The 12,997-nt window shown below is 45.8% G+C and overlaps 1 protein-coding gene and 1 long non-coding RNA gene across 4 annotated transcripts in view; one reads left to right on the top strand and one right to left on the bottom strand.

The window, feature by feature from the left end:
- LOC131280445 (uncharacterized) overlaps positions 1 to 3,884 on the bottom strand; it is a 22,544-nt gene extending 18,660 nt beyond the window's left edge. The window contains exon 1 of the long non-coding RNA XR_011650131.1: positions 3,677 to 3,884. This is a non-coding gene — a long non-coding RNA (uncharacterized lncRNA). The remainder of the gene's footprint in view (positions 1 to 3,676) is intronic.
- Positions 2,291 to 12,997, top strand: part of HDDC2 (HD domain containing 2) — a 27,105-nt gene continuing 16,398 nt past the window's right edge. Inside the window, exons 1-4 of one of the 3 annotated variants that reach the window (XM_071218648.1) lie at positions 2,452 to 3,084; positions 3,417 to 3,851; positions 7,979 to 8,100; positions 10,331 to 10,433. In XM_071218648.1, coding sequence (XP_071074749.1) covers positions 3,735 to 3,851; positions 7,979 to 8,100; positions 10,331 to 10,433 — 342 coding nt within the window. In that variant the 5' untranslated portion in view covers positions 2,452 to 3,084; positions 3,417 to 3,734. The other 2 variants (XM_004466796.4, XM_004466795.4) reach the window with 2 other exon arrangements.

The raw sequence follows: 12,997 nt of genomic DNA, 5'->3' as shown, positions 1-12,997 counted from the left end.
TCACCTCATCCTCTGCTACTCTTTCATTCATTCTCTTGGCAACAGCCACACCAATCCCCTTGTGCTCCTGCAAATTTCTAAGTGTGTTTCTGCCTCTGGACTTTACATTGTGTTCTTTCCACCTAGAATCCTCTTTCCCAGTTAGACTCATGACTCACTCATTTTCTTCTAGTCTTTGCTCAAATCTCACCTTATCAGTGAGATCTTCTCTAACTACCTTATGTAAAACCATATCCCCACATCTCTAGTCTCCTTACTCTGCTTAGTTTTTTCCAAAGTACTCCTCACTATTTGACATACCTATTTGTTTTCTTCTTATTATGTTTTCCTCCAACTAGAATACAAGCTCCATGAAGGTAGGACCTTTTCCTGTTTTGTTCATGGATACATGCTCAGTGCCTAGATAGTGCTTGGAATAAGAGAAAACAGGGATAGGGATGGGCAACTTGTTGTTACTGCAAATTTTGTGAATAGTGGTGTCAGAAACTTGTACCCTTCTGTGCTTTTATTTTGGTGGAGAATTCCAAAAGTGTTTAACTACTTCTTTAGAGCTGCCCTTCCAGTTCTGGGGAGCCCTTAAAATATTGGAGTCCTTTCACCACATGTGGTTGTCTCAGGTAGGGATTCACAGAAGCTAGTCTGTGGTTTTCTGAACCATCAACTTATTGTTGCGAAGAATAAATAAAACCGCGTAGGTAAAAATTTTTAGTAGTTTCCACTGCAGAAGAGGCCCTGTTTAGACAGACTGTGGAACTGTAAGCAACCCAAGAAGCAAGGACCACCCTTGCGTAGTTCATCACAGTATCACCAGCACTTAGTACCAGGCACATAATAGGCATTCATCAATCATTTGTGGAAAGAACGAAAGAATTCCAATTCTTTTTCATGCTCTCCTCACAATCCTTGTCCATTACCCTTTCTCCCTGCATCCCTCAGTATGCTTGACCATTAACTGCCTTTATTTATTCAATTTATTTGTTCCTTACCCCCCGCCCCCCTACCATTGTCTGCTGTGTCCATTCGCTGTGTACTTTCTGCGTCCGCTTGCATTATGCTGTGGCACTGGAAAACTGCATCTTTTTTTATTGCATCATCTTGCTGCTTCAGCTCTCCGTGTGGGCGGGCCACTCCTGGGTGGGCTGCACTTTTTTCACACGGGGCGGCTCTCCTTGAGGGGTGCACTCCATGTGCGTGGGGGACCCCTACGTGGGGTCACCCCTCCATGACAGGGCACTCCTTGTGCGCAACAGCAGCACTGAGTATGGAACAGCTCACCACCACATGGGTCAGGAGGCCCTGGGGATCGAACCCTGGACCCTCCATATGGTACACGGACGCTCTATCAGTTGAGCCACGTCCGCTTCCCAAAACTTGGTACCATGGGTTGTTGATTGCATCAGGACAGAAGATCCTAACCATTGTTTTGGTGTAGGGCATTCTTCAGCATCTCAGGTGATAGCACAGAGGGACCACTTTGCCTTTCTAGCCCCTTTACCACTGCCTTTGAAGTCTCCCAGCATTCTGCCACTGCTCGTGAATTTCTCCCTTCCAAAGTACTTTCTTTGTGCCTTTATGAAAATGATTATCAGCCGCCTGCTTTTAATCAGTTACTTATTTCTCTGCCTATTATGGACCGAATTGTCCCCCTCCCGCCTTTAAAAAATACACTGAAGTCCTAACCCCCAGGGCTCCTGAATGTGAGCTTATTTGGAAATAGGATGATAGCACATGGAATTGGTTAGCTTAAAATGAAATCATACAGGAGTAGAGTGGGCCCTTAATCCAGTATGACTGAGGTCCTTGTAAAAAGGGGAGGCCACATGAAGAGTGAGACGATTAGAGTTATTCTGCCACAAGACAAGGCACGCCTGGCTCCATCAGAAACTGGAAGATGCAAGGAAAGATTCTTCCCTAGAGCCTTGAGCCACAGCATGCATGTCCCTGCCCACAGATTGATTTCCAACTGGTAGCCTCCAGAGCTGTGAGAGAATAAATTCCTCCTGTTTTAAACCACCTAGCTTATAGGTGCTGAGTTCCTAGAAGGCCAGATTTGGGGGGGGGGGGGGGGGGGGAGAGGGGAGACATTTCACAGCTTCCCCCCTCCCCAACACATTTGCTACTTCAAGTTGCCTCCGCCTGCCTTCAAATGGAATTCCTTCAGAAATTTTTTGGAGTTCAGCTGGGTGGAGTCGAGCAAACAGGTACTGAGTGCCTCCCGTGCCAAGCACGGCCAATGCCCGGGGCTGCTCACCGCCTAAGCAGCCGCCGCCAGGGCCAGGAGGAAGGGGGGAGGCGAGGGAGGGAGGGGGAGGAGCCACGAGCCGCGGCCTCGCTGCCGGCTCCGCCGCCTTTAGAATCCAGAAGCCACATGGCTGCGGCCCCGGCCGCAACCTCGGGCCCCGGGGCGCGGAGCCTGCTGCAGTTCCTGCGGCTCGTGGGGCAGCTCAAGGTGAGGGGGCGCCGCCATGCGCCCGGGAGGCCTGGACGGCGGCCGCAGGAAGGAGCTGGGCCTGCGCGGCGGCTCCCCACCTGTCTCGGCCCCGGCAGGCTGCGGTTGCATCCTGCCTGCTTGTCCTGGCCTCACCCCGCTCCCCGCGACCTTCCTCCACCCCCTTCCCCAGGCGCGCTCCCCACCCCACCTCCCCAGGCGCGCTCTCCCCAGCCTCCCTCCAGCCCTCTCCCCCCAGGCGCGCTCCCCGCGGCCTCCCTCCACCCCCCTTCCCCAGGCGCGCTCCCCGCGGCTTCCCTCCAGCCCCTCTCCCCCAGGCGCGCTCCCGCGACCTCCCTCCACCCCCCTCCCCCAGGCGCGCTCCCCGCGGCCTCCCTCCAGCCCCTCTCCCCCAGGCGCTCTCCCCGCGGCCTCCCTCCAGCCGCTCTCCCCCAGGCGCGCTCCCCGCGGCCTCCCTCCAGCCGCTCTCCCCCAGGCGCGCTCCCCGCGGCCTCCTTCCAGCCGCTCTCCCCCAGGCGCGCTCCCCACGGCCTCTCTCCAGCCCCTCTCCCCCAGGCGCTCTCCCCGCGGCCTCCCTCCAGCCGCTCTCCCCTAGGCGCTCTCCCCGCGGCCTCCCTCCAGCCGCTCTCCCCCAGGCGCTCTCCCCGTCGGCCGCGGCCTCCCTCCAGCCGCTCTCCCCCAGGCGCGCTCCCCGCGGCCTCCCTCCAGCCGCTCTCCCCCAGGCGCGCTCCCCGCGGCCTCCTTCCAGCCGCTCTCCCCCAGGCGCGCTCCCCACGGCCTCTCCAGCCCCTCTCCCCCAGGCGCTCTCCCCGCGGCCTCCCTCCAGCCGCTCTCCCCTAGGCGCTCTCCCCGCGGCCTCCCTCCAGCCGCTCTCCCCCAGGCGCTCTCCCCGTCGGCCGCGGCCTCCCTCCAGCCGCTCTCCCCCAGGCGCGCTCCCCGCGGCCTCCCTCCAGCCGCTCTCCCCCAGGCGCGCTCCCCGCGGCCTCCCTCCAGCCGTTCTCCCCCAGGCGCGCTCCCCGTCGGCCGCGGCCTTCCGCTGCCCCTTCCTTCCCTCCCACTCCCTCCTCTCCCCTTCCTCTGCTTCCACACGGCCCCTCCCCGGCCTTCCCCCTCGCCCTCAGCTCCCGGTTCCCCGCACCCTGCCCGGCGTGCCCCAGCACACCTCTCCGGCGGCCGCCTTCCGCCCCCCTCCTCCGCCCTTCCACCTCCCTCCTCTTTCCTGCCTGCCTCGCGGGGTGGGGGCACAGAGAGCACCCTCTAGTTGCGGCCGAGTCTTGCGTTGCGGATGGCAGAGGAGGACGAGGGTCGGGCTGGGGGGTGGGCGGGACACGGGTGGCAGATGCCCGGGCAGCCGGCTCGGAGAGGCGCGGGACCCTCCACCCAGGGCCGACCTGTGTCTGCAGTGAGTACCTTCCCGGGCCCTGACCCCAGAACTGGAGCGCGGGCTGGTGCTTGGGGGGCAGCAGGCGGAGGAACGGCATCCCTCGTGCAGATGTGAGGGGGGTGCTTTAAGTCTGTCTCGCAGTTACTTCCAGAAATAGCAAGACTTTGGGCTGAGGCTTTTATATAATACACACGTACCTCGACCCTTTTCAGTTAGTGGTTTTGTAGCCCTTCTCCAAATGCAAAGAGGATTATCCGATTCCTGCCACTGTTAGCACTGTTGATAAAATTCCTTAGAGATGTGGAATTCTTTAGAGAAAACGCATTCTCCTAAAGCTACATCATGGTCTGTATAAGAGGAAGAGTCAGGACTTGTGGAAGCACGAAGCAATTAGAAATCCTTCATCAGGCGTCAGAATTTAGGAGTCTGCTTCGTTCAGAACTTTAACCACCATGAACTGGAGTTGTTTGAAGGCAAAGAGCCCCGACTCTTGTAGTTGTGAAAAAATAGATTCTCTATAGTTTTGTGTATACATACCTACACACATGCATATATATACACAAGCATACATATATATGTACGTACATATATATATACAAAGGACTTGTACAAGTCTGTAATTATGCATCACCAATACAGAGTAGCTTGACTTTTATATTGCATACTTTAAAAAAAATCTTTTAATTTTGAAATGCTTTCAAACTTACAGGACAGTTACAAAAATAATACAGCCCCATACAGAGAACTCCAACATACTTCTACCCCCAGATACCCATATTCACCAATTTTAATATTTTGACACATTTGCCATATCATTCTATCTATATCTTTCTATTTGTCATTCCATGTTCTGAACATTTGAGTGTAGGTTGTATACATCATGCTACTTGAATACTTAATATTGCCATGTACATTTCCTGTTCATGTATACCACCACTTTAAATGCAGTTATTCAGTTCAAGAAATTTAACATTGATATAAAGCTTACAGTCTATATTCCAATTTTTTCATATATCCTAATGATACCCGTTTGAGCTTTTTCTCTTTTGTTAGATCCCATCCAGGATTATGTATGGCATGTAATTATCATTGTTTTTTCAGTTGTTCTTTTTTTTAAATTTTAAAATGAGGGAACATGTAAACAACATAAACTTTTCCATTCACTCACAACCAAGCCTACCATTCAAAGGGTGTTATCCCATTCACAATATTGCAGTACCCTCACCACCAAAACTTTCCCAGCACAACCTCAACAGCCCCCACCCCCTGACAATATGTAGTCTAATTTCTTTCCATGAGCTTACAAATACATTCTCCAATATTTTCTTGTAGTTACCATGGGGCTTGAACATACCATCCTAAATCTGTAATAATCTCATTTGCTCTGATACTAAATTGATAATTTGTTGTATACACAAATTAGGTTCCTATACCCCTGCAACCCCCTTGTCACAAATACATGTTTATACATTGTGAGTCTAAAAACACTGATTTATCATTACATTTCATGCATTTGCTTTTTAGATCTGTTGGGAAGTAAAAGTGGAGTTAGAAACTGAATATACAACTGGCATTAATATTTACCTATGTTTGCCCTTATAGAAGATCTTTATTTTTTCATGTGGCTTCCATCTATTGTCTCTTGTCCTTTGCTTTCAAGAGGGCTAAGACTAGTGGTGGCAAATTCCCTAAACTTTCTTTATCTGGGAATTTCTTAATCTCTCCCTCATTTTTGAAACACAGTTTTGCTGGATATATAACTCTTGATTGGCGATTTTTTGTTTTCAGTATTTTAAATATTTCAACTCACTCACTGACTTTATGCCTCCTTGTTTCATATAAGAAATAAGTACTGAATCTTACTGAGGCTCCCTTCAGTGTGACACGTTGCTTCTCTTATGGCTTCCAGAATTCTCTCTTTATCTTTGGCATTCAGCAATTTGATTATATTATGGCGTGGTGTGGGACTATTTGGGTTTATAACTGGAGTTCTTATTTATATTCATGTCTTTTGTTAAATCTGGCAAGTTTTCAGCCATTATTTCCTTGAATATCCTTTCTGCCCCTTTCTTTCTTCTGAGGCTTCCATGATGCATATATTGGTATGCTTGATGGTTCCCGAGGATTCCTTAGGCCCTGCTCATTTTTCTTCATTCTTTCTGTTCCTCAGACTGATGATTTCAATTATCTTATCTGCTGGCTCTCTGATTCTTTCTTCTGCCAGCTCCAATCTTCTGTTGAACCCCTCTAGAAAAAAAATTTAAATTTCTGTTACTGCGGTCATCAGCTCTGTTTGGTTCCTTTTCATAATGTCCATCTTTCTATTTATAGTCTATTTATGCTCACCTAATATTTTCCTGATATTCCTTAGTTCTGTGTCCATGTTTTCCTTTAGCTCTTCGAGCATATTTAGAACCATTTTTTAAAAGTGTTTGTCTGGTATATTCCCAGGTCTGGTCTTCCTCATTGATTTCTAATGCTTTAATCTTCTCCTTTGCCTGGTCCATAACTTCCTATTTCTTTGTATATTTTGTAACCTTTTGTTGAAACCTCAACATTTTGATATTTAAATGTGCTGTTGCTGAAATTTAGACTCTGAGGTGTCTGTTCCTTTTAGATTGTATCAGGCTAGTATTATGACAGCTTTCCTTGATTGCTCCAAGTTAAAAAAAGGAAAAAAAGAAAACACCTTTGTAGACTGACCTTTGTAGATTGACCTGCACAAGTGCTGTCCTTCAAGGCTTATCCATATAGTGCGTAGATACAGCTCCAGGCCAAAGGGGCCCCCCTGGACTTTCCTGGGCATGCCCTAGTAATATACAACTTACAAAATTCTAAATGCCTCCTCTTCCTTAGGAAATAGTCTCCTTACTGTCCCAGGCACTGTACCGTATGTCCTACAGCCAACAGTTCCTTGCCCCAGGCAGCACAACTTGACTGCTCTCCCATGGTGTTCTGTAGGAGAGTTTATTAGTCAGCCAGAAGGGGTGCTGATATAAAATAACAGAAATTGGTTGGTTTTTATAAAGGATATTTATTTGGGTTAGGAGTTTACAGATACCAGGCCATAAAGCATAAGTTACTTCCCTCATCAAAGTCTCTTTTCACGTATTGGAGCACAATGGCTGCCAAAGTCTACGAGGGCTCAAGCTTCCTGGGTTCCTCTCTTCCCGGAGCTTGCTTCTCTTTCCTCTGTGGGCTTACTTCCCAGGGCTCCAGCTTAAGACTTCAGCATCAAACTCCAACATCAAAACTCTAACATCAAAAACCCTCAACTCTGTCCTATGCCATGCCTTTTATCTGTAAGTCCCTACCCACCAAGGGGTAGGGACTCAATGCCCTAATGACATGGCCCAATCAAAGCTCTCATCATAACTTAATCATGCCCAGGTACAGACCAGATTACAAACATAATCCAATGTTTTTGGAATTCATAACAGTATGAAACTGCTGCAGAGAGCTCTCTGAACTGCCTTCTACACAAAGGGCAAGTTCTAGAATGGTGAAGCCCTTAGGCCATCACTCGACAGATTGGGCCATGCATACATGTTCCCTGTATTTGCATGAGGGCTGCTCTGCTTCCCGTGAAACCGGTGAGAGCTCTGTACTGAGTGTGTGGCTGGCTCCATGATGGGCTGGCAAGGGGGGGAGGGAGGTTTGGGGCCAGCCAGGGTACCAGGAGATCCTATGACTTTTAAGTAGCTTCTCTTCTTGACTCAGTGCTTGCCATTTACTGTAGTCCATTAACTGTTTTCTGGAGTTTTGAGAAAGATGTTTCTTCTAGTTCTTGCTAGTTGTTCAAAGCCTCTGTGTGTGGACAGAGCCTTGAAGCATCTCACTCTGCCATCTTGGATGGGATGGGGCCCTATGTTGTCTACTTTTCATTACTTTTGTAACCAGTGAGCACCTGAATCAGTCCATCTTAATTTTCTTTCTTTTTCTCTTTGGGCTCATTGGCTTATTTGAATGATTTGAATGAGAATATTGATCATTCTGATTAAAGTCAAGCATTGTTAAATTTGTTTTTGAAGCTATGGCATGACCTTGCTTCACCTAGTCCCTGGACATCTCTGAGAACAGTGCAGTGCAGATGGTTAATATGATAATTATTGTTTAAGCTTCTTTTTCTTTTTTATTATCAATAGAGGACCCCACGGACTGGCTGGGTATACAGAAATGTAGAGAAGCCAGAGAGTGTTTCGGATCACATGTACAGGATGGCAGTTATGGCTCTGGTGACCAGGGATGACCATCTTAACAAAGACCGGTAAGCAGACATGACCTTTGATGCTTGTAGGTCTCTAGGTTCGTACAACTTTCATGACTGGTACCTGGGTCAAATGCTTGATGGTTTATATATAAAAATTATTTAAGGCAAATCATACACATTCTGGGTGTGGAGAAGAGGAAGTATGTGTTGATTGTTGTAGCTGCAATCTGGATTTTCTGTTGGCAAGTTGCAGAGCCTGGTTTGGTTTCAGAGCAAACTAAAGGGTCATTAGGGTTTCCCAGGCCTCAGTTTCAAAGGAGTGTTAGTCTAAAGTCCCATCACTATATTAGTAAACTGTATGCTTTTATCTAGCACCTCCTGAGAATATTAGCATTTATAAAGTGAATTTTAGGAATTATATATGCAAGCTATGGCTGAGAAAGAGGTATCTTCTCTCCCTTCTCCTTCAGTCAATCAGCAAGTATTTAAAACACTTTTTTTTAAAAGCAGAACAAAAGTTTATTAACAATGTAAGGTATTAGATCAATCCCAAATGAATTACACAGACCAAATGTGGCTTCTATAAAAATTGCAAAATACGTTGTTAGAAATTTAGCTCAGCATGGATTATAATGGTAGGGGAAATCAACTGTTGTTGGTGGTCTTAATGGAGGGGGTGGAATCTGAGTTGAGCAGTAGGGTGTACATAGGTAGGGAAGCATAGCACACAGAGAGAAGGACATAGAAACCAAGCCCTGGTGGGGGAAGTAAAGGTATTGTATTGTTTAGGACTCTCCAGGGAAATAGAAGTAACAGGTTATGTGTATATATATGTATATGTCTTTATATGTTTTAACATATATACACACGTATATATATGTGCATGAATATACTTGTACACATACATATACTTACACATAGACAAAGAGATTTATTTTAAGGACCTGCTTCATACAATTGTGGGAGCTGGCAAATCTGAATTTTGTAGGGCAGGCTGCAGGTTGGAAATTCCAGTAAGGGTGATGAAGTTGAAGTTTTGAGTCCAAAAGAGTAGAGGGTGTAGTCTTGGCAGAATTTCTTCTGATTCCTGGAATTCTTACTTCTTTGTTCTTAAGACCTCCAGCTGATTGGATGACACCCACCCACATATAAAAGTCCTCTACTTTATTTAAAGCCAACCGATTGAAGATGCTAATCCTATCTACAAAATACCTCCGCAGTAATAACTCTAAATCAGTGTTTGACCCAACAACTCAGCATAACCTAGCCAAGTTGACACATTAAAGTCACCACTACAGCTATATTTTGGAAATGACAAGTAAATCAATTTTGACTGTGGCAGAGGGTTTATTTAGTGAGTTTGAGGAGTCCTATGACTGTAGAAGGTATGGAACTGAGGAGATTTTAGGGAAAGGGTACAAGATGAAAGTGGTGTCATGGAGATGAACCTCGGGAAGTCTGCAGAGATTTGAAATGGGTAAGAGACTGAGGCAGGTAAACCCAAGAGGAGGCTGCTAGGTCTCGCACTGCCTTGGTAATTGGGGAACATAAAACAGACTGGCCCTCAGGGGCCTTTGTATCAGGACCTACTTTTGTTATTTTGATGATGATTATCATAATTACTAATTATTTTCACTAATAATTGTAGCCATTTGTGGAATGATTAACATGTGCCAGGAACATAAATTAACACATTTTAATGTTCACATCAACCTTATGAAGTATTATTATCCCTTTTTTACAGATGATAAAATGAAGCTTGAAAAAATTGAGAACTTAAAGAAGTTTAGTAACTTGGCAAAGGTCACACAGCTAATAAATGGTGGTTGCTTGGTTCAAATGCGGATCTGTCCCACTGTAACCATTACTTTATAAACTGCCTCTTTTGGCATCTAACACTTGCCCAGAAGCAGGATGTTAAATACAGATGGGATAATGATTGTTTCTGACTTTTGTATCATTAAGTAAATGCTATAACCAGATCATCTCCTGGCTTTGTGATCTGAAGTGATCAGGTGAGATTTGAGAAACCAGCTATTTTTAAAAGAATTCATGTTAACTCTAATTATTTTTCCCTTGTTCACTCATGTATTGTGTTGAATATTAATTAGCAGTTTTGACTCAGACCTGTCCTAGGCTGGAAAGATAAACTTTAGAAAATTTTCCATTAAAATACTCTGTGAGGTTTGAGAAAGAAAAATATTTTATGTAACTTTACAACAGTATAAGAAGGTGCATGTAGTACATGTGATTCTGTGTAATTATTCAACATTTCTCACTTGGTCAGATGTGTACGCCTAGCCCTGGTTCATGATATGGCAGAGTCCATCGTTGGGGACATAGCTCCAGCAGATAACATCCCCAAAGAAGAAAAACACAGGCGAGAAGAGGTCAGTATTGACAATTGACTCTGCAAAAGGCCACTAGAACAACCTGTGGCTAAAGCAAGGCCAAGTTCATGCAACCTTCTGCTGTAGGGAGGACACCATCTTGACAGTCTTGGTAGTGTCTCAGGAAGAGGAAGGCTGGTGGAAAATTTTTATGGGGTTTTAGGGCCAGGGCTGGGAAATATTAAGATGGAACTTGCAAGGTGGATGAGTAGTTGGGATTGAATGGTTTTGAGGACATAATAGCTTTGGATTTGATGGGAGCAATGAGGGAAGGGTATTGAAGAGTCTAGAGTAGGCTGTTAGTTTTATTGAGGAAGCTATTTTAGGTGACTTACAGTCTCTCTTTCCAAAGGCGGAGATTTCCTGGATTAAGCAGCTAATTTATTTTTGCTTGTTCTCAGTCTTTTTTAGCACAGCAACAGGTAAGTATGCCTGCTCCCTCCTTTATTTAATACAGGGACAGAAAACTGTGGGTTTCAGTTCTCATTAGCTTTGGACACAGAGCATATGGCTTACCTTAGAACAATGGAAACAGATGGGACCTTAGTGAATTTTTGGAAATTTCCCATGCTAGTAAAGCACTTTGGTGAGAAGTTCTATAAATCACAAGCGCAATTGCTATTGTAATTATTATTTAGTAAATTTAAAGTTAGTCCTTTAACTTAGTGGATAGAAGTAAAGTAAGGAAAAATATTTGTATTAGGAAAAAATGAACAGCACCAATGAGGTATCCAGATTTGGGCTCCAAACACAGAGTCCGGGGCCAAAGTGAGAGACATCTGTGAAGCAGAGACTGGGAAATCCAGCAAGGGTTTTTTTTTCAGTGCCAGATGGCTGGTTCCCAATTCAGGGCTTATCATAAGCTGCATTTATTTTAAGCCAGAGAGATTGGTCCTAAGTGCTGAGTGGTTCAACAAGGGTGGACTGAAATGGCTGTCTCAGAGCTGGGGGAGACAAACTAAGTGGCCAATAGGTTTTTTGCTTCTCTAAGAACATTCATAAGGAATTGAATATCAATTTCAGAGTTTCAATCTACCCTGAAAACAGGAACAAGGGGAATGGTGTAAGGAATATGTTGTTCTTCCTGCCAAAATAAACCAAGGCTGCCCACCATGGCAAGAGAAGGGAAGAAAGGAGAAGGAATGTTTCACTATATGAGTCTAGACCATCTTGAATAAAGAATTCCTAGGTTGATTGGCAGTTTTAATATCTGTGTTTTTTTTTTTTTAAACCCAGTTAAATATAGAAAAGGACTTATCTACTGAATCAGGCTGATTAATAGCGGTTAATGGTATATGGCATTAGAAAGGTGAAAAAAAATCCACCCTCATTCTACAGCTCATATCAGGCTGGATGATTGCTCATTCAGAAAGAAAATCTGGGGAAACGGACTTTGGCCCAGTGGTTAGGGCGTCCGTCTACCATATGGGAGGTCCGCGGTTCAAACCCCGGGCCTCCTTGACCCGTGTGGAGCTGGCCATGCGCAGCGCTGATGCGCGCAAGGAGTGCCGTGCCATGCAAGGGCGTCCCCCGCGTGGGGGAGCCCCACGCACAAGGAGTGCGCCCGTGAGGAAAAAGCCGCCCAGCGTGAAAAGAAAGTGCAGCCTGCCCAGGAATGGCACCGCCCACACTTCCCGTGCCCGTGGACGACAACAGAAGCGGACAAAGAAACAAGACGCAGCAAATAGACACCAAGAACAGACAACCAGGGGAGGGGGGGAAATTAAATAAATAAATAAATCTTAAAAAAAAAAAAAAAAAAAAGAAAGAAAGAAAATCTGGACATTGTGGAGGAAAAGTAATGGCCTCTGTATCTGGGCTATAAAGAAAAACCTTTCTGCCTCATTGAGCCTCCTGATTGTTGCCCACTTCTGATTCATAGGGGAATAAATGTCACAATCAAAAGATGTCACCATCAAAAGGGACCAGGAAACATCTTAAAGAACCACAAGTTCTTGGACAAGAAACCAAAGGCTTAGAGAGGGCTGATATTCCATTGCTTCTTCCTGCTCTTGGTTTTGGAACAGAGGGGGATCTGGGAGGTGAACGACTCTATGCAGATGGTGTTTACGAATGAGATTTGGCTGTCTGCACCATGCATTAAGATAATTTAACGAGGGCTTCTTGGCTCGAGGTGGACCACACATAATGAGAACCGGGAAGCACTGTTTGCCCAGAGGCTGGCTGACTGGATCAGCAGGGCTTGAAACTGAAGGAGGAGGGAGGAAAAACACTTGATAAATCTGGAAGGTTTTTATTAAGATGAAAAAGGAGCAGAGGAACAAATTTAGGAAGGGGGCCAAAATCAACATTTATAGCCTGACCCTTTTCCTAAACATGCTAGAATAAACCTGCTCTTGTAACCCAAGTCGATCGATGCTGCCTAGTGCAGCATCAAGGGTTAGTAGGATGGGACTTGGGACAGTCATACAGAAATGGCAAGTTATATTCCCAAGTGAAGAGAAAAATCTCTCAAGATGGAGGGCATACTCGTGGTATGTATGTATCTTTTCAAGTTAAAGGTGCTGAAGAATACAAGGAAGGGTAAAAGAAGGGAATGAGCT

The sequence above is a fragment of the Dasypus novemcinctus genome, chromosome 11 (assembly GCF_030445035.2).
Source record: "Dasypus novemcinctus isolate mDasNov1 chromosome 11, mDasNov1.1.hap2, whole genome shotgun sequence".
NCBI classification, from domain to species: Eukaryota; Metazoa; Chordata; class Mammalia; order Cingulata; family Dasypodidae; genus Dasypus; species Dasypus novemcinctus.
Note: the sequence above shows the minus strand (reverse complement) of the source record. Positions and strands in the feature narration are given on the sequence as shown.